This window comes from Dermacentor silvarum, chromosome 2, assembly GCF_013339745.2.
Source record: "Dermacentor silvarum isolate Dsil-2018 chromosome 2, BIME_Dsil_1.4, whole genome shotgun sequence".
Taxonomy (NCBI): Eukaryota; Metazoa; Arthropoda; class Arachnida; order Ixodida; family Ixodidae; genus Dermacentor; species Dermacentor silvarum.
Window position 1 is genome coordinate 215,069,282 of NC_051155.1, and position 27,892 is coordinate 215,097,173.

Consider the following 27,892-nt stretch of genomic DNA (forward strand, 5'->3'; position numbering starts at 1 on the left):
CGCTGTTGGAGACGCGAACACGGATGGTCCGAAACCAGCTACGCAAAATGAATTGAGTTTCGGCCGTCGCAAGAAGAAAGAAGAATGAACGAACGCGAAGAAGAACGTAAAGCGAACGCTAGACGTGCAGAGGAGCACGCATTGGGGACGAATAAAGGTTTCATGGAAGAAAGTACCTTAAAATAAAGAGGGCGTACGGCGAGAAAAGTGTCCACAAGTAGAGCGCTGGCTGAAATCTCGAACGCAATATATTTTAGCGGCGGCAACGGCGGCGGCGGCGGCTCTGTCTTGGCCCGGGCGTTTTTATTGTTCTGAGTCATTTCGCTTTTGCTTTTCACCTCGCGAGAATGCAGTATTATTTTCACGCGTGAATGCGCGTGGCGAGATTCTCTCCTCCCCCGCTCCCGCACGGCCCCTCCCAACACGCCTTACTGCCTTCTTTCTCCCTTCTTTACCCTCTCGACTTCCCTCTCACAGCGTCCCATTGTGCGCGCCCGCTGAGTACGAAAGCGTCCCTGCTTCAGAAAGCATGAGCCGCCGTTCTGGGTACGCGCTCGTGCGTCAGCTGCGTTCCCTTTCTCTCTCTCTCATTATCTTGCGCTTCATTTCTCCCTGATACTCTTTTGCCCATCACGGGTACTTGTTGAGCTTCGCACAGCGCTGCGGGACGATGAAGATGGAACAAAATAGAGGGCATTGTCGTCCTCCTCTTTCGGAACAGGCCCGAATGGAAAAAGCGCCGCCTGTGATGGGCGGAAGATGAGAAGGAGCAGACTCGCGAATCCCTTCGGCGTAGCGAGTGATCATCTGTCCTCTCTGTCTCTCTCTATTTGAGGACGTCGCTCCCCATTAGCCAGCCGGCAAGACTTGTTGGCACATCTGTCGCATTTGAAAATAGGCCCTTTCTTCTCGTCTTATACACTGTCTCTGTACGTCCGCGTAAGAAATTGAAGCCGATGAGATCTGCCCCATCAATTCCGCAAGATGAGGGCTGACGCTTAGGAAGAAAGGAATCGGAGAGTGAATCTATATGTTGCCTATGCCCCCGCAGACGGGGGCCTCCATATGTTGGAAGTAATATCAGTTTAATTTGGTCAAGCCATGTCGAGGCTCCAGTGCACGTGTAGTGTTGAAGTGGAGTGTTGTGCGTTGGGTGAGATGGGTGAGAAAATGAAGTATGTGGACATCGTGGTTGAGTTTGGAGAGGAAACACTGAGAAGTCACTGCACCACTAGGAGGAGAAGAGAACTGAATCAGCAATAAGGCAATCGGGGTTAGAGTCGGACACGAAAGAAATGAATTCGGCTTTCGAAAAGGAGGTGATCTAATATCGAGAAGCATCTTAAGGCAACAACGTTAAACAATGTTGTAGCAAATAGCAAGAGAAAGTAGAAAAAATACTCATCGAAGATAATAATGGAACCAAATGATAAAAGGACGTAGTATTTGGTTCTCACTCTGTGTTTTAGGCTTAGTGCCATTATGAGGCTTTGTTTTCTCTTTCTAACTTTTCTACTCATTCAGTTTGATTCTGAACTGAAAGGGCTTTAACTTTTTCCTAAGGAGACTGCTTGTGTGATGCGTCCGAAAACTATGAACATTCTGAAGAACGTCAGCGGAATAATAAATATTCTAAATCCAACCAATTGTTCTGGCTATCTCGAGCGAGTACTGAGCAATTTCGTTCTCTTCTCTCAATCATAAAGCTCTTAGCAAAACTAGTTTTACGCAAGACAGAAGCGATGTCGAGTTATCTCCTACTAGTATTCGCTTGATATTTTATCGTCTATAGTAACTTGTCAGCCGAGCTGCCTATAAATAAAGGCCAAGCCTCGCCATCTAGAATAGAAGTCATGAACCTCTGCTACCGCGTAGCATATTTCATGTACTACGTGCGCTTGCGTGGCGGTAGGTTGGTTACCCAAGTGCGTTCCTTATTCTGCTTGATACCTGTCAAAAATGGTCTAGTTTGACGTGTACAGACAGTAAGTGCTCGTATGCGACGCGTGCACTTTCCCTATAGATCTTGGCCCACATGCGCTGCCTTGTACGCTGTTGCGAATGGTGATGGTCCGAGCGGCCACGAAGGTTCCATGTATGATGCCGTGCCAGGTGCCAAGAGGAGGAGTTATCCAGGGAGATTAGAAAATTGTTTTATATACACTGTACATGGTATACTACAAGATGGGCTCCATGATATTGGAGCCGTCTACGTGCTAACATCTTTGCATGTGGTAGCGTTTACATCTCGGAGCGTTCTCCATGGTCGAGCGTGCTCTACATCGTCAAGCGTGCTCTACATGGTCAAGCCTCTTTACATGGTCAAGCGTCAAGCGTCACTCAAGTCCCCTGTTTTATCCCTTTCGTTTCCCTCTTTCACTCGACGAGGGAATACACTGTAGTTCTTTTAGCCAATCAGCATCTTGGATCAGGTGGCGATATCCCGCACGTGATGTGTCGTCGTTTCCCGCCGGGCTCCGCCTCCAATCTTGTTAGGTCGCCCCCGAACACAGGCAGCGGTTGACACCTTGGGAACCGAACGTTGATGTCGTTCCCCCGGGATTGCCAGACGCGGGCCCCTTTCAAGATTCGCCTCTCCATAGCGGTCAGTTCGCGGAACCAGGTAGGGCGGTGGCTGTCTCGAAAGGCAGCAGTCGGCGTAGCGTCGTCGTGGTTCGGGCGGCGCTGGTAATTCACGGGACCGCACCAAGGGGCGACGCTGCCGTTTAGCCACGCATGAGGTAGCCCGGAGACCAACTGCTAATCCCTCAGTCCCAGGTGACAATTCTCGGCCGCGATAAAGGGGCGCCAAGTTGGCGCGTCTGAGTTGGCGCCGGCCTCCTGTGTCCCGAAGGACCGCCAGACACAACAACGCTCACAACTGGGAACAAGAACGCGCTCAAAGTAATATCGTTTAAATAGAAAGCCTGGCCAAATACGGGATTGTTTACACATGCACACATTCCATGAAATTTGCACACATTACAAACACCAACGCCTAACGTATCCACCTCTCTCTGTGTCGAGCACGCGCCAGAGAGAAATATTGTGGCGCCAACTACAAACTCGCACTTTTCTTACCCCACGCACTTTGCACTTATTCTTTCCCGACACATACCCGACACCCAAGTGTCGCTTCTTCCCTGTCCAAACAGCAGATCTCTCCCATATAATGTGGAAATGCCCCATCAAATATCCCCCCCGCAACCTCAAACCATTAATTAGTAGCGAGGAGCTGTGGGAGACTGCCCTGCGCAGCTCCGATCCCACCCTGCAGGACCGAGTCCTGAGGTGGGCTGAGGAGGTAGCGGAGGCCTACCACGACTGGTAGGCGGACGTCTGGCAGCACAAGGTGCTAAGACTGGAGCACACAGGCCTCCCTCTCTCCCCCCCGGCCCCTCCCCTTTCTTAAAAAGGGAAATAAAAGTTCATTCATTCATTCATTCATTCATTACACATGCATGGTTGTACCGGTCTGCGCGATGTCCGTCAGCGAAGCACAACCACGTCTATCAAGGAACCAGGATGTGTAAAACTATGTCCCTATGGAAGTTCTTTCAGAGGCAATTTTAAGCGGCACAGGTGTCTATGCCAGAAAAGTTTCTTCCAATGGTATCAATGGCATACATTCTTCGTGTTTACTTTCTGGTAAACTGGATTCTGAACTGCTGTTCTTGTCTAGTCGCTTGTGAATTAAAAAAAAATGATAATCTGGTTTACAGCCCTTTTAAGAGATGTTTTAATGCTCATATTTTCAAGTTGGCTGAACTGGTACGTACAATGAGCTGATTAATTCTAGCCCGTAGAAAGACCAAGAGGAACGTTGTCCCTTCATTGCTTACCACAATACAGCCTTCGCTCTTATCACCAGCTTTTGACATTTTGTTCTTTTTCTTTCTGTAATTTTTTCATGTCTTTCCTAAATTCAGCTATCTTTCAAAATGCGCATACATGAAATACCTAGTTGTATTAAGGGAGAGAATAGCCTTTGAATAGATTTTAGGCTTAAATATTCCGTCCTTCATCGGTTACATTTATAAAAGAGCCACATATTTTATGTTTTTTTTTTCGGTGGGTTATCCTCTTGCTGACTTAAATTCAGCTGGCTACACCCTGTTTATACTAGCATGGGTGTAAATCATATTACCACCTCAACAGATAAACAAATTGATATTTTTCGCTCGCCTTGACAGTGTTTGCAATTGTGTTGAACTGACCCCTCGTGAATGCTCACTTTCCAATTCTTTAGAATTGATAGCTTCGTGCTCCATGTAAGTTGATTCCAACTTTCTCTTTTGTCATTAAAACTGTGGAGTACTTCCTTTTCAAGTGTACCGGCCATAATTATTGTGCGATATACGGTTGTAAAAAAATTAAAACATGAATTGTGGAGATTAACATCCGAACCTGCACAGTGGGTTATGAGACGTAGTCGAGGAGTTAGGATTAATTTTGACCACATATGGTTCTTTAGCGTGAACCCAAAGCCCGTTTTGCTTTCTGCATTGATCTAAACGCGACTGCTGGAACCGGTAATCGAACTCGCAACCTCTAGCTCAGCGGCACAACGCCATAGCTAGTGAGCCATTCGCAGCGGGTGACTTAACCTTCTACTGTAAAACGAAAAACATGGCAGTTACGCTCACGTATAAACCACCAAAGAATGTCATTTACGTACCGCTTGAGGGAGGTAGAAGGCCGTCCCTGTCTAGGAGGCTTGTTTTGAATATGGCTCCAAAGTGGTCCGCATTCCTCGAGTGCCCTGTACCAACAAAACCAAGAAAGTTGCTCAATGTATAAAAGTTAGCCTGAATAGAGAGAGATAGATAGAAATGAGAAGCACAACTTCACGGTTATGGACCGACCTTTGTCGGTCCACCGACGGAAACTGTTGGATAAATAAACCTAAGATAACCGCGAAGTTGTGCTTCTTATTTTTCTAAATACGCTTGGCCCGTTGAAAAATCCAGTTACTACAATATATATATATATAATGTATGTATGCTCTCCAGAACAGAAATATGATAAATATATGTGACAAATGACGATGTTTTAACGAAGCAGAGACAGATATAATATGAAAAGAAACATAGGAAGGTTAAAAAGTAAACCGTCTGGTTGGCTACCGTACTCAGGAGAAGGGGGAAGATTTATTGGAAATATGAGAGGGAACGGATAAAAACAGAACAGCTCCTAAAACATGCGCGAACACGGTAAGTGTCACTCGGTCAAAAGCGGCCATACGGATGCGTTTATCTCGAAAAGCGCATACCGCCTTCTGAGCCTTGTGCGCTCATGAACGGCGAATTCTTTGCTGTAGGACTTTGTCGGGAGACAAAGGTTGGTCGTCCAATTGTGGTAATGTGTGGGGGAATGATTGTCTCTGCGCGTGATATTAGGACCAGTCACAAAGAAGGTTGTCGATGGTCTCGGTGCAACCGTAGACAGTGCACGCTAAACTGTCACCCATTTCGATGAAGGTGGAGTAGGCTTTAGCAACTGTGCAATTGCAAGGCACAGCGTACGCAGGAGAGTTGCCGCCCGATGAAGGAGCCCTCGACATATTTGCCATATTCTGTTTCCCTGGGATTAGAGTTGAATAATTCGGCCTACCTCTACCATCTAGTTAGTTAGTGCCTTCTAGTAAGTTCAGACGGTGGACCGAACATTTAGAAGAGGCATTGGTACCGAGTGCGATCCTCGTACCACGTAACATCTTTGTTGAGTTGACAAGCTTTCCTTCCGATAAACCTGTATGGATTTCCTTTGCAGATTCGGCTACTGCTGGATGGATGACAAATTTTCCTTTAAAGCAAGAAAATAAATAATTAATAGTGGCGATTAGTGGTAAATGCGAGAGAAGCGCGTTAGCATTACGCTGCACCTTTTTGATTCCCAGAATATGGTTGCTTAGTGCTAATGGTGTTGGACTGTTAAGCACGAGGTCGCGGTATCGAATCCCGGCCACGGCGGCTGCATTTCGATGAGGGCGAAATGCAGAAAACATCCGTGTACTTAGATTTAGGTGCACGCTAAAGAATACCAGGTGGTCCAAATTAATCCGGAGTCCCCCACCACGGCGTGCCTCATAATCAGATGCTTGTTTTGGCACGTAAAACCCCATAATAATTTTAATGCCCCGTATCTGTGGTTGAAACCGCGTTCACCACATTGCAAAATGTGGTGACCGCCGTCGGCTGCGTTACGTATTTCGCACACACACTTATTCCTCATAATCAGAACTGGTTCGGGCACGTAAAACCCCAAAAAGAAGAACTTTTTCCTCACTTTGACACTCCTAATGATAACGCAGTAAAAGGCACAACAACATACAACGCCATGCACCCCCCTCCTCCCCCCCCCCTTTTTTTTTTCTTCTTCAAATGCTTGTTTCACCCTGTGTCCACTCAAAAAATATCTTGAGAGGATGTTGGCCATTTGGCTACAGCTGACTCGTGAGCCATAGCCAAGTATTTTGCATATAGCAAAGCACGTTTGTCCAGGTTTCTTCGTTCATTCGAAAAATGTTCTTTCTGTGGAATATGTCTGCCAATGAACGTGGACGCGGCAAACGTTCCGAATTTCGTGGCCACAACAGCCCTCGGGAGAAATGGAGTGTCGTGTTCTGTAGAGGAAGCCTTTCGTTTTTTTTTTTTTTTTTTTTTTTTTGTCACTTCCGGTTGAAGCAGATGTACTGATGTATCTATTGGCATGTGCGACTAGTTGTTTCAGAGCGCTCGTTCAGTGCTCAGATGTCACGTAATTAAGCACTGTTGCGCGAATTGGAGGACTATATATAATGCCAATATTGAAGCTAGATTATCGTTTAATAACGCCACTTATTTTCATAACGCCACTTTAACGTTGTCTTTCGCTACTTCTTGAGCACTGCCAAAGGGCTGTGAAATGATTTGTCAGTTACGCCTAATGTGTCATGATGGATCTGTTACAATGCTTGACTTTCCTGTGCTGTTCAGTTTCATAGGTGTTTCGTTGTTCTTACTACTGAATAGTCACTAAATGTCGTTGTTCTTACTACTGAGTCACTGAATATTCCTATTAGTATAAATTATTATAAAATAGCTATTGGTCCTGTATTTCTACCCTTATTTTGCCAGGCTCTTATTAGTCATACCTCCTTGTTTTAGGTAGTCACTGCGTCGGCAAAGTTGAAATGAAAAGGACCATTTACGTCACCTCCACTGATTGAAAGGTTAGCCTGAAATCGCTAGGAGGTAACTAGATGGGACCAGTATTTCCAACGCGTTTTCGGCTGTGCGTGATTGCCTCGCGACGCACATTTCACCTTGTGCGATGTGCGCTTGGCAACGGCGTCCTAGACTTGTTTTGTGGGGTTACTAATTAAAACCGACGCTTAACTGTATACATTTCGACCATGGAAAGAACGCGGTTGTAGCGTGGCATGAAATAGACGCGCCGACGCTGTACTGACGACGAGGCAGAAAAATAAACTTTTAAAATGCTTTCCGACTTGTTTTCGCTGCCTAAGTGCAGTTTTATAATGGCCCAATGTCACAGGTAAAACTTAAAAAAAAAACAAAATCCGAGAGAGAACTCAAAATTATGAAGGACGTTTAGCGGACAATTGTGTTCTATATCAAATACCTGTCAGAAGCACGGAAGATGCAATAGGCGCATGCGAACTCGAGCCACCGATGTTTCAGCGATAAAGCAGCATTCATTACCGCGTTCACTTTCTGCCTAATATAAGTGCTCTTTCTCTCACTTGCCTGGTTAACATCACTATCCCGCTAATTAGACAAAGGTACACTCGCTTCATTCGATCATTAGCGATAAACTCACTTGTTCCAGTTATATCTTTTTATCCTGCTTGACTGGGCATCTGTGTTTATTGCCGTTATCATTTACACTGCCCTTCATCTATCACTGCCAAGAACGGGAGCACGTGCGCCAATTTAATGAAGCCCAGGATGTACGGGGACGTAGGTCGACTCCACTATAGACAAGACTGCAAACCAACATAAAAAGACTGAAATACTATATTTGCCCACCGTGGTTTCTCTGAACGTATTCCTATCGATTTGAGAGGGACACTCAATTTTTCAAAAACAAATCTAAAAGAAAAATGCGACAGCCTCATGTCTATATAGCCTAATCCACTGCTCGCCGCCGATGCCACTGCGAAACAATGTCATCCGAGACTTCGCCTTCGTATATTTTTGACAAGTCAGTGGAACGCAAATCCGCTCTTTTGGAATGAACTAAGCTGTATCGGAGCAAATTCCGCGTGTTTCGCTAAAGCAGGAAGTCGAGGTAAAACTTGCTGGCTCGGGGGACATTTTCAGTTTCATTTTATATGTACTTTCTTTCTTTTTTTCTCACTCAGCTCTACTGCCGGTGGTGCCATACGACGCAGGGACTAATTGGTCTCCTCCAGCCATAAAGGTTGGTACGACGTGGTAGATAAATAGAGCACGTGTCACCGGCGGGTCGCAAGGCGGGACGACAAATATGCGCCCGAGAATGCGACGCATCAATACCGAAAGAGCGTGAACGCGTTGTTCCAGCTGTTTAGGCTTGACAGAGGCAACAGCTCCCCTACAGCACCGATGTACACTACATTGTTGATCTGCCCTTGCTTACCTACGAAGTTATCTCACACCCCGTTGGCGAGGGAAAGGCACATTTTGGCTTTGAATGCTCTTATAAAGGTTATTTTTTCTGGCACAAAGGTTCTACAGCATGAAGCCTGTCAGAAACTATCGCACTCTTTAGATTTGTTTTTCGGAATGAAGTGGCTGATAAGTGGCGTTAGGCCCAAGTACTTACGCGTAGAAAATAGTCTGCGGGATTTCATGCATATCTTAGTTGTACTCCAATGAGCCGAATGCTGACTAGGTGTTCGCTTTTAAGCGTGAGGCTAACCTAACTTAAGCTAACGCATAGATACTGCAGTGACTTTGACGTAATCAATATTAGCCCAAAATGCAAAGAAAACTTTTCCACCCAGCTTCAAAATTTTATCATACGTATGCTGCAGCACCGCAGAGCGTGCTCCCGCGGATCTACACGACCTGATTAAAACGCGAGTCGTGGTCGTCGTCGTTAGCGGCGGTGGTTTGACCAGTTGGACGAGGACGAAGAAATGAGGTTTCCTTTATCGTTTTAGTGTGCGAACTGTTGAACAACAACAACAATAATAATGAGCGTAGACGTCATGTCCTATAGTAATCAAGTGTACGATCATGCGCACTGCCAAACTGAAGACGCAATCTTTGAAAAAGAAGGCGTTCTCTACGAAAGAGCGAGACAGGAGCAAGGAAATGCAGGGAAGTTAACCAGACGCACGTCCGGTTTACTACCTTGCGCTGGAAGAAGAGGATAAAGGAGTGAAAAGGACAGAAAGATGGAAGGAGAAGGAGTACGTGGTGCTATCACACTTGAAGGAGCGCACCAAGTATAAAAACAGTCGCACATTCATGTCGACTTGAAGTATACATTGCAACCACGCATTCGTGGCTTTCTGCGACAGCGACGCGCACGGCCGTGGTCTAAGGATCTAGGCTTCTGAAAACGGTCTTTAGTCTCAACGAGATGTCTACGTAAATGTTACATGTAGCTGTTCTTGGCCAGTCCTTGTAGTCCTCACCGGATGATGAATTTTGCCTCGTATAGGAGGTCAGTAAACTCGACGCAGTCGACGCAAATGCATGAACCATCGGCCCTTGAAAGCTGCAGCCACCGCTACGATCGTACTGCGAGATTGCCCGGCGTTCGCGCTTTTTTTTTTTCTTTTTGTTCCGCCTTCTGCAAATAAATATATAGCGGCTGTAGACAAGAGCCCGTGTTCACAAAAATCTCTTACGCTAGAATTGTTCTTTAGAGAAAGTTTTTGCCAATCCTCATGCTGAATATATTATTATCGAAGGCGGCCAGGCGATTGCAAAAAGCCCCAGGTTTCTGCAAGTTTGAAGGCTAAACGAGCTTAACTTGCTAAATCCCAGGTTTGAGCGGCTTTAAATGTTCCTTGTGAAGTGAAAGACTTGCTGCTAGATTGCGACTATAAAACAATACCAATCACGTAAATAACTTTCGAACAATCAGTTTGTCATATTTCTGCAAGAAAGTTGTCATATGAAACGCAAGAAGACCTTTCTTATGCTACTCTAATACGTCCTAAAATTGAATATGCTGCGGTGATTTGGGACCCCGATCAAGCCTACGTTATTACTAACATCGAATTATTGCAGAGCCGTGCTGTTCGTTTCATTTTTTTTTTCAGACTACTCATCCTATACACGCGTCTCAAAACTAAAAAAAAAAAAAAACGTGCCGGACTGGAAGACCTATCGTATCGCCGTAAACTTGCTCGTTTAACACTTTTCCATTAGCTTTATCAACATCCATCCCTTCACAACGATTTCTTTCAGTCACCCTATGCCATCTTTCCACGACATGATCATTCTTTCAAAGTTAAACGCGTAAAGTGTCATTCATCCTCTCATACCAACGCATTCATTCCTTGCACGATCATTCAATGGAACAAGTTGCCATCACACATTGCCACAGAAACTGACACAAAAAATTCCAAGATTTACTTCGCTGTGATGGAGATGTGTAATAATACTTTGTTGATTTTCTTTTGTTCATCCTTACCTTCCGTATTAGGCTTTATGTTTTAATTGCTGTTTTTTATTATTACTCTGTGTATTGTTATTGTTCTTCTCAATATGTACAGCGTTTATTAATTATTTTATCGTCCCCCCTCCCCCCATGTAATACCCTCCCCAGTGAGGGCCTTTAGGGGTAACATGAGTAATAATAATAATGAAACAATGTAAAGACAGGGTATTTGGCTCCAGTAGGGAGCAAGGCTGTGCATATCGTTCGGTGGATTTAAACGACCGGTGTCGACACAATGGTAGACGTGCACGCATTACGAAAGACGGAGATTCCCTTTTAGCTGTTTCTTCTTTAGCCACACCGGTGACACGTGTACTTGCGCAATACTACAGAATTCTAAGGTCCTGAGGAGCTCTTCAAGATTTATGCGCCACTATTACGACGAGGCAAAACACGCAACATGCCGTGAAGGTCATAAGGACGCTTAGCACATCGATCAGCAGGCAAGAAGAATGCAACCTTAATGTTGCCCTTTTTTATGCGCAGGCCTCATGCGCAGGCCAACCTTTAGAATTGCTTGTAATTTCCTAGCCGCGATAAACTATACTTGTTTACTTTAATATGTCGAAATCTCCACAGTGCTTCAATCAATTGCCTCTGACTAGGTTGTACAGCTAGACATAGAATATTACCAATTATATTTGCTTTCTAGCAGTACTTATTTATGTTTCGATAATTCGTTGTGAAAGCTTAAAATGGGGAAGATGTCAGAAATACTGGCTCATTATAAAAATATGTAACAATGAAGAGGCAGATTTCAGTCTGGAAACTCACGTGGAAAGACGATAAAGTGAAGCACGCGCCTGATGTATCTGTTCAGGGAATATTTCCTGGAAAGTAATCGCGCAAGTCTGTGTAATGAAGCTACGTTGTGCGCATATTTGCACGTCTTGACACACGTATCGTGACGATCAGAGCGACACTTGCCGCTTATGCCTCAAAAAAATATATAAGAAGGAATTTCCGGATGTTATTGCGGCGTCATTAACCGAACAAAAACTGAGCGTCGTGAAATTAGGATAATGCGAGTAATCTGCTTTGTCAACACGAAACTCAGCTCGCCTTCCCCTCAGTGCGCGGGCGCAAAGCGGCAAAGTCAGCTCGTTCCCGGCCTCTCCTCCCTCCTCGAGCTCTTCTCATTTTGAGCGCGCCGTCACACAGGCATAAACGTAAACTTACGACGACGGGGGCAGAGCAAATGGAATCTCGGGGACATCCGTTAATTTCCCGCCTCGATCGATGCGGAATGAGAGCGCGGATATTTAGTCTCCGCTGCTACGCGGCCGTCTACACCGCCTCGCCCGTACTCTCCACCGCCTCCCCCATTACTGCCGCCCGCTCTCCTGCTCTTCTCCGAGCCATATGCGTTCCTCTCCGACGGCTTGACGTTAGGAGGCAACTCTAGCACTAGACCCGTATCAGCATCAGTCCCAGTGCTGAGTAGGCTTCAGTTAGCTGCAATGTCTTCTTCTTCTTCTTTTTCTATCCTTAAAGAGTCCTGCAGTGTTCTGGCCCGACTGGGTAAACCAACGCGGGAAAAACCATCGAGCGGCGGAGGCTAGGTGGTTTTGAGCGGAACATTGAGCGGACACACGTGCCCTAATTTACAGGAAGGTGTTACCGCGCCGTACGAGTGTTTGCAAAAAGAGTAACGCCACTTTGAAAGAGTGTAGGTTTGGTCGTTATGGCATTCCATTTAGCGGATTAGCGTACACATAGAAAAAATTAATAAGGACGCAGTTTTCTAGAGCGCTTTGTCTGCATGCACTGCACTGTCCGCGTGCGCGCGCGCGCGCGCGTGTGTGTGTGTGTGTGTGTGTGTGTGTGTGTGTGTGTGTGTGTGTGTGTGTGTGTGTGTGTGTGTGTGTGTGTGTGTGTGTGTGTGTGTGTGTGTGTGTGTGTGTGTGTGTGTGTGTGTGTGTGTGTGCGTGTGCGTGTGTGCGTGTGTGTGTGTGCGCGCGCATGCGCGTATGTTTTGTACGATATTTGGCCAATAGCTAATGTGTCATAATACCACCAAATATTCGTATTTGTTATTTAAGAATTTAAAAGGGCAATATATTATCTGAACAATTGAGACACAATACCAACAGCACGCGCAGGAGGAGTCATTGATCATGTGTTCGCAAGGCGGCTTTCCAATTTGAAGATCCACGGCGACATCTCCTATTCCAATCTCCATAGGCCGCTCACGCCTTTCTAAGCGTGGCACCCATATTGCCTGAGATCTGTGTAATAAGCATTTTGTAAACATTTATTCCTATGTTTTGGCTTCGTAATAACATAGACTCCCACACTGCACGAGATCTGCTAATTTCGTTCTAAATGCGGCGCGTATCGTTGCCTAGTCGGAGCCAGTCACAGCAAAGATGTACCAATTTCGTCTCCGATAGATGTTGGTCGATTCCAGAGATAGTGAAGCTCGAATAGCCACCGGAAATAGTGCAAACACCGGATATATTGCGAATTAAGGTGGTCCAATTGGCCAGCGTCGGACATATTGCAATCATAGTGTTAATTAATTTATTTAATCAGTTATCTCACAGGCTCCCGGATGAGTATTTTGTGAGGGGAGGACACAGGGAATTAGCAAAACGAAAGTAGTACAAACAAATAATACATTGTTAGCGGGCAAACATGGAAAGAACAAATATCTAACAACACAAATAACGCGATGAATGAAACAAAACGACTGTGTGAAATAGCAAAAAAAGGAGTACCAAGAAATTATACAAATGGTAGCTGGTGAAGATGAAAGAACAAGTCTCTAACAATGTTAACGCAATATAAAACAAACAAACAAACAAAACTATACAACTTCGCTAAAGGTAATTACTTAGGTGCGCAGTAAGATTAGTTGTGAAGAATTATGGAAATAATATGCATAAGCGTGCTTTGAAGGATACAGGGTCAAAAATGTCAACTATGTCGTTTGGTTGGTTATTTCAATGCTGAATGGCACGTGGTAACGCGGATGAATTGAAACCATTGGTTCGGCCAAAGATACGCTAGAAACTGAGATTATGCAGACGCCAAGATGTACGAGATGGACGAGTGAGCGGCAGGGTGGACGGGCGCGTGTTATGGACTATTTTGTGAAACAGACAAAGCAATGCTACGGTTCTTCAAAAGATGAGAGGGATAAAGATGACTTAATGCTAGTCACGCTCGAGTCACGGTGACAATCTCTGACAATGAAGCGGGCGGCGCGGTTTTGGACTGACTCGAGAGTCGCGATTAGGTAAGCATGGTGAGGTGACCAGATAGGGGCTGTGAATTCCAGTTGTGACCTTACGAATGTCTGATAGGCGATTAGTCTGGTGAGGGCAGGGGCATCGCGCAAATTACGTTTAAGATACCCGAGCGTACGTGAAACTGTAGCAGTTATTTTTTTCGATGTGCGCAGACCATGACAGGTTAGGTGTAAGCAAAATGCCGAGGTACTCGTATGAGTTGGTGCGTGTAACGTGGTTCTCATCCAGTGAGTAAACGAAAGCGTAAAAGTTAGTAATACGGTCAAGATCTCGTTGAAGAGCGACGTGATCGGAAGGTGAGCAGATTTGACGATAGATCACACAATCGTCTGCTAGAAAGCAAATGGATAATGCTATTTTGGATGGCAGGTTGTTAATATAGATCAGAAATAATAATGGTCCGAGTACGCTTCCTTGTGGTACACCAGATGTTACATCGCTGACCCTGGAAGTGTAGTCATCGACGACGGTGAATTGCTTACGGAATCACACGAAATTTCTTATCCAAGATACTGTTAGGGAATCGATGTTAATTTAAGCATGAAAGTTTAGCTATGAGAAGGCAATGAGCAATGCGATTGAAAGCCTTAGCGAAGTCTATGAAACTGGAATCTGTCTGTGGGCCCGTATCCATGTTTACGAAAATATCTGTTGTCAATTCGATTAGCTGTGTTTCACATGATAGTCCTTTTCTAAAACCATGCTGATGTTTAAAGAAGAACTTGTTAGTTTCCAAGCGATTTGCTACGTTTGAAAAGATTGTGTTCTAGTAGCTCACCGGGAACGCTTGTTAGTGATATTGGGCGGCAATTGTTAACAGCGCTCTTACCGTGGGACTGTTTAAACAAGCGAGTAAAAACTATGCGAGAGGGTACTACTGGATATTTAAGATTTTTGCGTTTTTACCATCCATGCCGGAAGAAGTTGACATCTTGAGGTTGTTGATCAGCTCAGCAACACCGGTGGTTGTTATACTGAAAGGGGCCATGTATGGATAATCGAGTTCAACGGGTGTTGGTATTTGCGAATGGTCTTCCTTTCTAAATACGGCCGTAAAGTAATTGTTAAAGGTAGATGCTGAAAGCTCTCGTGCAATCGGCAAGCCAGAACTATCAAGTACTTGTGAAATGTCGGAATGTTCAGCGGGAGAGATCGTTTTCCAAAATGTTTCGCGGTTGTTTTGAAGCAGGGATTGTAGATCGCAAGAGAAATGCTTTTGCTTAGCTAGACGCAGGGCATTGCAGTAGGCTACATAACGAGACTTGCGGTTGCTCTAAGATACAGGTGTGTCCACACATTTGGCAGTCCTGTATAGAGACGCTTCTCTTTATTTTTTAGAGTACGAAGAGCTTTACTGAATCATGGTTTCGATGAGTTTACGCTAAATGAAACCGTTGGTATATGCGCGTGTGCTAATTCTATTAACTTTTCTTTGTACAGGCACCAATTCTCGTTCACTGTCCGCTCAGAAAAAGTTGCCAAGAATGACGACGTGAAGCTTTCCAAGCCATTGTTAATAGCGCTGACGTTTGCTCTTTTTTAATCGAATATTGTTTAGTTTTTAGGTGACGTGAGCATGAAGGTGTACGAACTGTGAATTGTAATAACCGGTGGTCACTGAACCCATCCGCAAAAGCGATAGTGTTAACCCTCTCGGGCGAGGACGATACAACAAGATCCAAAATGGTATTGATACGAGTTGGTTGGTCAGTTAACTGCGCAAGGCAAAAATCAAGTGTTAGTTGAACGAACTCACAAGATGCACGTGATTGGCCTCGCAAGTTTTGCCAGTCAATGTCCGGAAAGTTAGACACACTAGGACGAATAATGTCAGCTTTGTTATATTTGGATCGAATAGAGGTAATGTTATCGTGTAATTCGGAAATGAAATTGTAGGAGCTATTGGGTGGTCTGTAGCATATACCATAAATTGCATTCGATTGGTGAAATGATACGCAGCCCCACAGAATATCCGAGACTCTGAGGCATCGGCACAAGAAATGACATTATATATATATATATATATATATATATATATATATATATATATATATATATATATATATATATATATATATATTATTGCGAGCAATACCCCACCTCTTCTGTCGTCTCTATCTCTACGATAAATAATGTAATCGTAAGAATCGGGTAGAACTTCACCATCCGTAATTTCATAGCTGAGCCATGTTTCCGTAAGTGCCAATATGTCGAATTCACAACCATCTAGGTATGACGAAATTTCATTGCCTTTAGGAAGAATGCTACGAATGTTACCTAACGATATAGATATGTGCGAGTGCACGATAGGATCTTGTGGTGAATTGGGTTATTTCTTAGATGAACGTGTCCCCAGGCTAGGACTTTGCTATCGCGGTAGGGGAACTACAGCGGCGGATGCTGCACCGTATTTGTAGACATTGTTATCGATTCTTAGTTTATCGAAGGTTAGCTTAAATTGCGTATTTTAGGTTTGCGCGCAGTCGATGAGTCTGTGTCGAGCGATACGGGTTTGCAAAGAAAAATACTCAAGAACAGTAAAATTAGTGTTCTTGAACATGTAGCCTTTATTACGCGCTGCTTATCCTTAAAAAAAAGGTGGGCCTATGGGCGGGCACCGGACATAGTACAAACAAACACACGGGTATAGTGCAAATTAAGGCAACCCTCGGTGGCAGGTGATGCACGTGAGCGCAGACATAAGCTCCAACACCGACTTGCCGTTGTTATCATGCTGTCGTCGTCATTTCATTGTCTTCGTGATACTGTGGTCATTCTTTCGTTTTCATGCCATCGTCACCGTTCCGCCATTCTTACTCTATTGCTGTCAATGCGTTGTTATATAGTCGCCATCGTCATATCGTCGCCATCGTCAGTGCGTTGTTATATCGTCACACCATCGTCATACCATCGTCATACCATCGTCATAACATCGTCCGCACTCTTTGCACACATTTGCGTCGTCTGTACCTTTACTGATTATTTCTGATGACGCAGATAATGATCGAGAATGGTTTCTGTCTTGATTTTCGTAATATCTTAAACATTGCATGTAAGCTCTATATCTGCGTGACTGTGGTTTACCCGAAAAGTCCAAATAAGAGAGAGAGAGAGAAAATAAGTTTTGTTGCTGTTCTAAAAAGGCTTCTCGTTGGGAGCAGTGTGGGTCGCTCCAGGCTTCCGAAATACATTTTCTGAAAACAAGTACTGACTATAACACCGTTCTTGCAGAGCTAAAATACAGACGGATGCATAGCAGTTGTTATTCCAAATACGATTCATTGGCTTTTATGGCAGAAGCGCGCATACGTGAAGAGCGCAATATCAAAAGGGCATTTAAAACGCACTAGTTATGCAAAAAAAGGATCTTTACAGCCGTATTCATGACTAAACAGTGTGGGGGAAAACACTTAGTTTCTGCTTCCTAGAGAAGGCCCTCATTAGGACCAGTTAGAGTTCCGTGAATCGTAATTGTTATATATTACGAGTTTTTTTAATCCGATATTTTAATCAACACTTCGCCCATTTCACTCACCTTCTCTAAATGGTGAATCGCAGATTTAGAATACGAAACGAATAGGAACCTACAAAAACCCACGGCTTAGCGAGCCATCGTCGCTACGTCACGGGCACTGCTCAGCAAATGAGGCAATATAGCTAAGATGGGAACAGGCGAAGTTTTTGGAATGGTAATCAAAGTGGGAAGTGTACAATTTTAGTGCTTGTTCCAGAGCATAAGGCCGCTCTCTATGCCACTCGCTTGGGCTAACATGGCACGCAGGCTGGTGTGTTCATGCACGCACACACGAACACAAAAAACACGCACCTATAAAAAAACACACACCCATGTACGCACACACAAGCTCAAGCCCACACACAAACACACGGGTCGGAATAGACACAAACGCGCTCACGTGCACACACCCACGATAGCATGAACGCACTACCATTAACGCTAGTTCATAAACTTTCATGTTCTGTCCGTGCCTGCCACGAAGAATACGTGGTTATAGCGTTGCGCCGCCGAGCACGAGGTTCGGGTTCGATCCCGGTTCGATACGCATTCGATCGAACGCATTTGAACAATCGAGCTCATTCCACTCCCATCGATCCTGATGGGAGCGGAATGCAAAACCGCTCGTGTACCGTTCTTGGGTGCCCATTACAATGAACTCCAGATGACGTCCCTCGTTAGCCATTGTGCTGTGCTATAGGACGTTAAAGGCCTCACTCTAATAGTCTACTCACTGCAGGCTTTACCTGTACACGCAGATAAAGTAAGGTTTTAAGGGCAGTATATTACCCAATAGCTAATCAGCATAATTGTTTCTCTATCCGATAAAGCAGACGTGCGGGCAGTGAAGTTTCTCAAATGATAGTTTTCTACTCTTGGGCAGGAGCTAATTAATTCAATTTAATATTGCGACAAGATGTTGCGCTTGTGTGTTAAAAAAGAGAAAATCGATGTTGTGAAGATTTCGAAAGAAGTCATTCAGGTGTTCTTAAACAAAGTGGGTGGCCGCCAGTTTAAAGATGGACCTTATGGTAGAGTTCAATGTCCCGTTATAAGCCCGACGCACAACACAGACTTATGCAGTTTCCTTTTGACAAATGAGCTACAACCCGCCAGCTAAGAATTCAGAGAGACCATTAAGTCACCTCCCGTTCTTAATTAGTTTCGCCAAGTCTAATTGCCGAAAACAAATAACGTATTCGCCATTTTTTATGTCCACTCTTCCTTTTCTGTTTTCCTCGACTTGGGCTTTTTTTCTGCTGCGAAGTCGAAAGCTTTGTCTGCTTGAATAGCCATCTAAACTTTTTCTATACTTTATACCTTTCAAAGGCAATATGGCTTGTTTGAGCCTCAAACTGCACAGACTTAAAATTTATATTACAGGTTATCGTCTGCGTAGCAAATACGACGCCCTAATTTATTATTCGACTAGCGAAGAAACCATTCGCACATGAATGAATGACTTTAAGGACGAAAAAGGCGCCTCGAAATGGAAAAGCCGGAAATAAGGATACTTTATTACGCTATTCTTCTGCCGCATAATTTATGGAAAGGTAGTATGACTTATATACTTTCTTGCGGTAAAAGTGGAGCTGCCAGAAACTCAAACGACGTGGTACCTGTGCGCCATACGAGGCTCCCGCTCCCAGACGTTGAGCATGTATTTAATGAAAGCGGAACTTCGGCGAAGCTGGTAGACACAATTGCGCTTATTGCATTTTTATTGCTTGCAATATGTTTTAATTACATTTTCTACTTTTTTATGTACGATGGCTCCAAGCATTCTGACAAAATAAGTTTCCGTTTCGCGTACCTGCACAAGTGTATATACCTATAGCCAGTTGAGACACCTAAAAAGGCATTATTCATTGCCAAAAGCTAAAGTTGCAGGCTGTAACGAGTTGTAGTAAGAACTACGAGTACTGTTTCTGCATTAGAAAGGGACGTGCTACCTCTCGGGTAATAATGAAGAGATAGATGTTCGCATGCGATTGCTGCACTATTAGTATTAATAATTATAGCAAGAAATATTTTACAGTGCCACATAACAATCTATCGGTGCCCGTACTGTCACAAGGCACAATGCGTCAGTTTTCATAAGCTGATCAAGGAATTGTACACAGGTTATAGACAAATAACAGGAAATCAACATGGTTTTTGTTAATACGCCTAAAACGATACGCCGCACACTTGCAGAAATCAATCAACAAAAAAATGGAAATGAGATCGACTGCGCAACCTTTATTACGATGCCATGCCCATGCAATAAATAAGTAATGTCAGCCAAGCCAAGCATGTATCCATGAACGCTGGTCCCGAAGACACCCCGGTACAGGCACGACCTTTGCCGTTTCGCGGTTCGATACGACCATAACAGACGAATGCAAATTGACTGGCAAAGTCCCGACATGCCGTGAGTTGTCTGCCAGTGTGTCTAAAAACAAAGAGCGCGATCACGACATTTCAGTGGAAAAATAATAATAGCAATCAGAAATTTAAAAAGGGAGAGAGGGAGAAGTGAAAGGAAACAACGATCGCGAAAGCAGAGTTGCTTCGGAACATCGCCAGTGGTTTTTTTTTTTTTTTTTTTTGCACTTGACGTCGCTGGCGGCAGAGGTAATTCAGGAAAACGGACGTCCTCTTGCAGGTGACATTCTGTAAGGGCACGTCGATAATGCGTGCCGCATTTACCTCTTGGAGGTCTGTGTCTCTGCATGTTTCACGAATAACACCACTCGATTCTATAGTGTCGAAGTTGGACAAAGCGAAAAGGGCGGTCATAGCGCACTCCTCTCTGATAAAGTGTGTTTCATTATACAGTCAAACTTACCCCTTTTTTCGTTTGAATGATTGTTTCATTTCCCAGGATAGTTAAATATATAAACAAAGACTACTATTACACTTTCGACATTACTTTTGCAGTTATCGTCATGACGTACAAACAGCAAGCAGTACGTGTGTTAAGATGCATTAGCATCACGGTTATGTTAGCGTTGCCGTTATTATGTATTACGCCAGTGCAGGCGAGAAACATCTGCCAGTCATCTCCGATCATCCTTACCTACGTTAACTGAACCACTTTAAGGACCTGCACACTTCATAATCTAGCATAATTTATCTCTCTGCCACGGAATTTTCTTGTTTGCCTTTCTCACTTATTTGTTTACTTCCTGTTTATGTTACCTGTTCGTGACTGTGCATTCAAATACAGATGCGAAAAGCGCATTATGTCCACACACTCTCCATCTCGATCTTTCTTCTTCTTGTTCTTTTTTTCTGGCGTTTTACGTGCCAAAACCAGTTCTGATTATGAGGCATGCCGTAGTGGAGGGCTCCAGAATAATTTTGACCACTTGGGGTTCTTTAACGTGCACTACAACGCAAGCACACGGGCGTTTTTACATTTCGCCTCCATCGAAATGCGACCGCCGCAGCCGGTATTCGATCGCACGACCTCGTGCTCAGCAGCGCGAGGTCGTGGGATCGAATCTCGGCTGCGGCGGCCGCATTGCTGTTTAATGCCACCTCATCAACGCCAGGCCGTGTCGCTACTGACATCGAGTATTTTTTTTTTTTTTTTTCACTCACCACTAGCTGAAACGACGCAGACCGTGGAGACCGCAGCCCACAGCAGCGTTCTCCACACAGAGTTGACCATTGCTGTCCCATCCATTTTCCGGTCGAAAGTTTACTTGAGTTTCTTCCAGAAGCAAGAACAAGAGAAATAGACTTTCTTTACTCGTACTTTTGGCGGACAGGTGATCACGTTAGACTAACTCACGAAAAACTGTGTCACCGAGACGACCCGCCGGTAATGCATCTCCTGACAGTCGTCGCAGGCGTCAGTGCCGGTGTCCCTTTTTTTCCGAATGTCACGTGGCGACGCGGCGACGACGACAGAACTCGGCGACTGGTTGGTCGGATAACTTTGCGCCCGAGAGAGAAACACTTGTCCGTGGTAGCTTCGGAGAAGAAGAAAGAGTGAAACCGTGGATAAGGGAGAGAACGTCCGGTGCGCTTCGGAATTGTAGCGCGCGGCGGCGTCAGGAGGGAGCTGGCGAGCGTGGCGCGCGTTTTTGCAGCAGCCGAGAGAGAGACCGCGCACACGCACACACACACACACGCACTCGGCGGCTGCGGCCGGGCTTCTGTTTACACCACCGGCAGCGCGGAGCGAGATGAGCTCGCGCTCGGCGTGCTCGCGGGGATGCACCCGTGGCTGCGCATGCTCTTCGGGCACTCGGTGTTTTCCCTGGCGGGGAAACGCGCGGGCTCTGTGAGCCGATTGTGCCGGGGGCGCCCTCGGCTGGCCACCTTGCCAAGGCGACGCGCTGGTGGCCAGCGGTACGAGCGCCGGCGAGACGGCGTTGCAACCTTCTGCTTCGGGGCTCAGACGCTTTGCGCGCTTCTCTCCTTCTCTCGTAATGTGTTCGTTGAAAGAGAGGTGGTGGGCTCTGCGCGGCGGCAGATTTGAGAAGCCGAGATCTGAGCCGGTGGTGACTCTGTATATAACGCCTCTGTTAGGGTCGTTGCCGTTTACGCGGAAGTATGCACATTTTTCGCTTGCAGCGCTTAAGCGATGTTAGATGAGGAGGTTGTAGTTTTCGCGCGCGGCACGATACCGACTTGTCGTGGAGTGGATGGTAGGCAGACAGACAGACGGTCCCGTGTCTTGACCAATGAACCTGAGTCATGGCACTTTATCAAGGAAAGGGCATATTTATCTAGTGGAAGTAGTCAAAGGATACCCTTTATTAAATTTTCAAAATAAAGATGGCTTGCAGCGTGTGTCGCAGCCCAGACAGTTTACCAACATTATTTTAAAAAAGCAAGGTATAAAATCAGTGCATTCAACCAGGAACTACTTGCGAGGATGAAATTTTCAGAGAAAACCAAGACGTTTGAGATGAAGATAAGTACGGAGCAGCGAGCATTGGAAAGAAAAATTAAAGGCGTAACTTTAGGAGACCGGAAGGTGTCTGTCTGTCGAAAGAGCGAACGTGTCGAGATGAAGAGGTAGAAATGAAGTTGGGCAGCTAATGTAATGCGTAAAGTTGATAACCGGTTGTCTAATTTAATAACGATATGGTGTCAATGGAAGGGAGGCGACGTCGAGAGCGATAGAGGCTCAGGTGGTGGGATGAGATTACGAAATTTGCACGCACCGGTTTGAATCAGCTGACGAAAGTGAGAAGCAATTGGAAGACTCAGGAAGAGGGCTTGTTCCCGCAGTGGGCTTAAATGAATAAATAAAATTTTTTTATTTCGAAAAGGATGGCTAGTGGTATGAGGAAATGGAAACCGTATCGGGAACAAGAGAACGGCACAAAATTGGCTTGTAATAATGAGGGTGATTGTGCACGATTATGATAAGACCATTCACTACGCAACACGCTCGTTGTCAATTCATAGCTGCAAGAAACTAAAAGAAGGCTGAAAAAAAGTCAAACTCATTCACTTCAGTAAGGTAGCTCCAAGGACAAGAGCCTCCATAGCGACTGCACCACCTCTTCGACATAAAATTCATCGTTGGCGCCATCGTTTATTTTTCAGGGGAAAAAATGTGTCCACCTTCTATTGGCAGTGTGAGCGTACTCTCATGGCACGAAACCCGTATTCTTCTCACTAATGTCCGGTCATTCCTGGAGTTATGCTTCTAGCAGTGAAGTCGTCTAGAGCACAACGAAAAATGTACAGCCCTGAAAGTTCCTGTTTTTATATAACATTAATCTTTGGGTTACAACAATCCTTCCGCCATCTAAAGATATCCCACGTTTCATCCGGCTCAAGAGCAAGCCTCCCCACCAAAATGTTGGATTAAAGTCAACAGTCTACAAAGTGTACTTGTTTATGTATTATATATGCACAGGCCGGTTAGCACGGCTGCGATTTCCCATCAACAAATCAAAAATTGCAACAAAGCTTTATGCGGTCTACTCGTCCGCCCCATGTGCTGTGCATCGGAATCGGTAGCTGAGAAATATAGGCCGTGTATATAACCTTCAAACAATGCGACAACTCGGGAGGGGTGTCAGAAAATACTAATTGTATAGAGAGAGTGAGAGAATCGGGGTGGGAAAGGCAGGGAGGTTAATACTATTTGTAAGTTAACGCGGGAGGAATGCACAAAAAAACTTTTGAGCCCTTCCCCGGTCCAGGAATTGAGTGAGGGTAAGCGAAGCTTGTGGCAAGACGACGCTGTCACAGGTGTTCCGCTTCGTTTGCCCTAAATTCAGGGTAGGCGGCTCTTCGCTGACGTTTGGCCTCAACATCGCGCTCCCGCAACTCGGAGTCCGCAACTCGGGGTTTCACCTGGGCTTCGGAAGCCCTCACGTTAGAATCTTCACGTCGACGACAAGCCCTTTCCCGAGCAAGTTCGCGGCGCCGCGCCTCAAACTCGGCCTGCTCCTCGGCGGAACGCACCACGCGTGGCATTCCCATCCGGACGCCTAAACTTATCTGAGGCGAGGAAAGCCCGTCGGAGCACGCGTCAACCCCTTTCCTTCCTTTTCCCTCCTCGCGACACACCAAACGAGCCTGATTGGTCGCGCGCGTCACGTGATCTGGCGCCAGCGCAGCTTTCCTCGCACCTGCTCTTTCTTTCTCTCTTCCTTCCTTTCTATCTGTTTTTCTTTCCTTCCTTCTGTCTTTCTTTATTTCTTGTCCCTGGCTCATACCTGCATATCCAATGTGAGTATGAGCCATAGTAGTATTAGCGTTACATCGCCGGCGCACGCTAGCCTATACAAGCTTCGCTCGAATAAAGTGTTGATGTTGATTCCTTTTCAACGTGGACCATCTATAGCATCTTTATTTTCTTCTGTGAAGGCGCAAGAAGAACCCATGCCCCTAGAGTCACTTCGTTGTCCTCATTTCATTTCTTTTGTTTTTCTTCTTTCTCATCCCCCCCCCCCTCCCCGTCTCCTACTGCGGTATCTCCCATTGCCATCCTTCAGGCGCCTTCTCACATTCCTGGGGGACACGGCGCTGTCGTGTAAATTGTGAATGCACCGCCTGGCTACCCCTGACAGCCAAGGACTGTGTAATCGCCTCGACATTCTCTCTTTTCTTCATCTGTTCTTACTTCTTTGCATCCCCCACCTCTTCCCCAAGGCACTGAGTCATGCTCCCTAAAGGGCTGCAGAAAATTCACAACCACAATCTCTCTCTCCCATTGACCCTGTGTTGCTTCAGGGTGTTTTAAACCTCATTATCACCAAACAAATGAACAAATGAGAAAATACATTGCTTTTCTTTACATGGACAGGAGATTATCGGTTGCGAATGGCTGCTCTTCAGATAAATACGTATACTTGTGTCTTCGCAATGAGCCAACAATACGCTACATCGCTTGTCGACATTCCATAGCGTTGTTATAGCTATCTGATACATGAAAAGCGTTGCGAGTAAACGACACGGAAGTCAATAATCCATGCGTCATATCCATTCGAGGAACACTAACTGCCGAAACACGAAAACTGCCGTTCATCTTTAAAACCTAGCATGAGAAATCAACAGTCTTTGTTTAGCCTCGCTTTACCAAGTAGTCAACTGGGCATGAAAATATCCTTTTCCTAGCTGTCCTGATCTGTTGGCTCCTACCCACTAGCAAGAAAAGGCGAGCGAACTGCTATATACAAGATCAAATTTCCTAACGCAGAACTTCTTTTACGCCCATCGGCATTCAAAGTGTGGCAAGCACCGCCAGTAGCTTTGGCTTCTTCTTCTTCTTCTTCGTTTCTCTCTTTTTCTTTTTTATATTATTATTATTATTGCCTGCCAAGTCTTCCGTTTTGCTTTTGCCCCTTGTTGATGACTCCCATAATTTCGTTCATCGTGGTGGCTGCCGCGAAACCACTTGCGTTGCCAGGCACGATCGGCGAAGCTCTTCTCCGGAGCCAAACGGGTATTGCCGCCTTTGACTCTGCCGTTACCGGATGTCTTCACAAAAGAAGGCAAGACCTAAAACTTGATCCCGACATCAACAAAGAAAGAAAAGGCGACGATGCAAGAACTTTCCAGCAGCAATATTGGTAGCAGGCGCTCCGTGTGTGTATGTGTGTGTGTGTGTGTGTGTGTGCGTGCGATTGAGAGAGCGCGCGTGCGGGCGCCTGCTCTGCGCTTGCATGGATGTTCGCAAGTTTCCTGCGCTATCGTGGTCTCAGTTTCTAAAGCGTCGGCAGCCGGGAAGAGCATCCAGTGCGCGCCGTAAACGTGCTTTTGAGAGCCGCCTTTGGCGGGAGAACGGTCCTCGTTTTTTGCCGAAGATCGCGCCACTCGGTGTGTGCTTGTCGAAACGACTTTTCGTCAATGGCATCTCGCGGCGTCGGCGCGAGGAAACACTTTCTTTTATATGTCCGTATTTCTCTTTTGCTCCCTTAGACCTTTCTGCGTCTGGAAGTGGGAGCTTCGGAGTTGAAAGGAAACTAAACTTACCTAGGTCGCACCTGTTTCCAACCAATAGCGAGAAGAGGGGGGAGGGCGAGCGTCGTCGTATTACAGTGCTCAAAGTGGGAACGACTTTGTGCGCGGCAGGAGGTTTTGAAAGAGGATCACAAAAGTTTCAGACTTCTTTGGCACAAGAGCAGCGGCTTCTTGTGTAGTAGGTGTCGCCGATGTACCACGAGGTCCTACAAGGTCCCAGACCTCAGGCCCGAGAGACGTTATTCCTGAAGTCGGTACAATTTTTCTTTCTTTTGTGCAAAGGCGAACGAGCCAATGATTTTTCAGTTCCTGTGATCTCGTTTGCCAGCGCGTCTTGGTCTTGGAGAACACTCCAGTATATTCGATGCCCGCATCACGAGCGTCTGTCATTTCCTTTCTTTTGGCGAAAGTCTGGCACGCAGTGCACGAAGCAATGTCTCGAGTGCATCTTATATGCTACAGGTTTGACGCAGTCGTAGAGCTGTTTTCACCTACATTGCTTCTGAGACCGTTATTTTTTTTTTTTCATTTCGTCCACAAACTTGCGCAGTACATTCGCGCTTTGTTTTTCCCACATGCTTCTGTATTTTGGAATAAACGTGCTGGCGGAAGTTATTGATTTCACCAGTCAGTCCAGCACCGTTCAAACATTTCGAACGGAAAAAGGGCCTTCCAGCTGTTTCAATTGTCTAAACTCACTTTTCGTTTTCCTTGTGTTTACTCGTGGCACGTAATCATCTCATAGTCATCATCACTAATCATACATGATAACAAAAAAATTGGAGAACGCTTAAGCTTCGCCTTTAAGAGTAGAACGCGATAGCGTTATCGGGACCCGTGCGCATCACAACGCGCGGCTGTAAGTCTGGTAGAAATGCTGGAAAAGGGGTTTGTGTTTGAGTTTCCTCGTAGCAGAATGAGGTTTTCTCGTACATTCAAATTACCATCCGACGCCGATTGGTAAACAGTCCGACGGCGAGTCCGACGCCGAATGGTAAAGTCGTACTTTACCATTTTTCCTGACGGATATCACTGTGCGAAATTCAATTTTTGTTCACCTAAACCTTGCAACACGTGGAGGGCCTGCGCGGTGGGGTGGTTGGGGATTTTCTCCGCCACCTGCATCGCACGCCGGTTGCCGACGCCAGATTTTCTGCAACACAGGGCTCTTAAAGCTGTCGCGTTAAACAGTAATAATAGATCTAACGATGCTCGTCTTAACAATCGACTCTTTCAAGCCCCGATGCTCTAAGTTATTTATAATAAGTGTGAGGGGTCAATTTTCTTCTTATTCTTCTTAATAATGACGCTATCAGCCGTAGTCCCAAATGTGCAAGAAAGTCTACCGAGAATATCACTCATATCGGTAGTATGCCTGAAGAGCTCATTCGCACAAATTTGGGAGAGCCACGAGGGACAGCCGTTTTGTTCAGCTTATCCGTAAATTTTAACAAGAGAATGTTTCAATGTAGTGGAGAATATGCATGCAGCGCTGTGGGCACTGCCATCGCTTCGGCGTGAGACCCGAGTTTTCTTGTTCCTTCAATGGCGAAGGAACGGTTCAGCCGCGGTGACATGCTTATATTATAAGTTGCGTCTGACCATTCCGATTGGGACGACCCTTTTGTTACGTACGCGTAAAATACCGCCACTCAGGCTACCACAGGCTTCTCTCCATTTATCTTCTTTATCGACGTCACCCATCCTCTACTCTCGACACCGTACTTCCGTGTCACCCCGACGCCTCTGAATTCACCCTTCTTTCAGAAGTTACTCGGCATGCTGAAGAGTGCCGTCAGCTGGCTCGCTCATTGACGTCCGATACCCAACGCATCCAGAAAGAATCGCCGCGACCACGATCAGCCTGCACCGTCATTCGCCATTGATTCTCACGTCTGGCTTCGGCTGCCATTCCACACCCAGGCCTTAGCCCAAGGCTTGCTCCAAAATATCAGGGTCCGTACCGGATCGTCGAGTGTACATCGCCTGTGAACTATGTAGTCCAGCCGGTGACGCCATCGTCGGACATGAGCCG

The 27,892-nt window shown here is 45.6% G+C and overlaps 1 protein-coding gene across 1 annotated transcript in view; it reads right to left on the bottom strand.

Annotated features, from left to right (window-relative positions):
• LOC119440702 (lachesin-like) overlaps positions 1-21,211 on the bottom strand; it is a 100,052-nt gene extending 78,841 nt beyond the window's left edge. Inside the window, exons 1-2 of the mRNA XM_037705591.2 lie at positions 21,022-21,211; positions 4,679-4,762 (exon numbers count right to left, since the gene is read on the bottom strand). Coding sequence (XP_037561519.1) covers positions 4,679-4,762; positions 21,022-21,106 — 169 coding nt within the window. The 5' untranslated portion in view covers positions 21,107-21,211. The remainder of the gene's footprint in view (positions 1-4,678; positions 4,763-21,021) is intronic.
• Between the last annotated feature and the right edge of the window lie 6,681 nt (positions 21,212-27,892).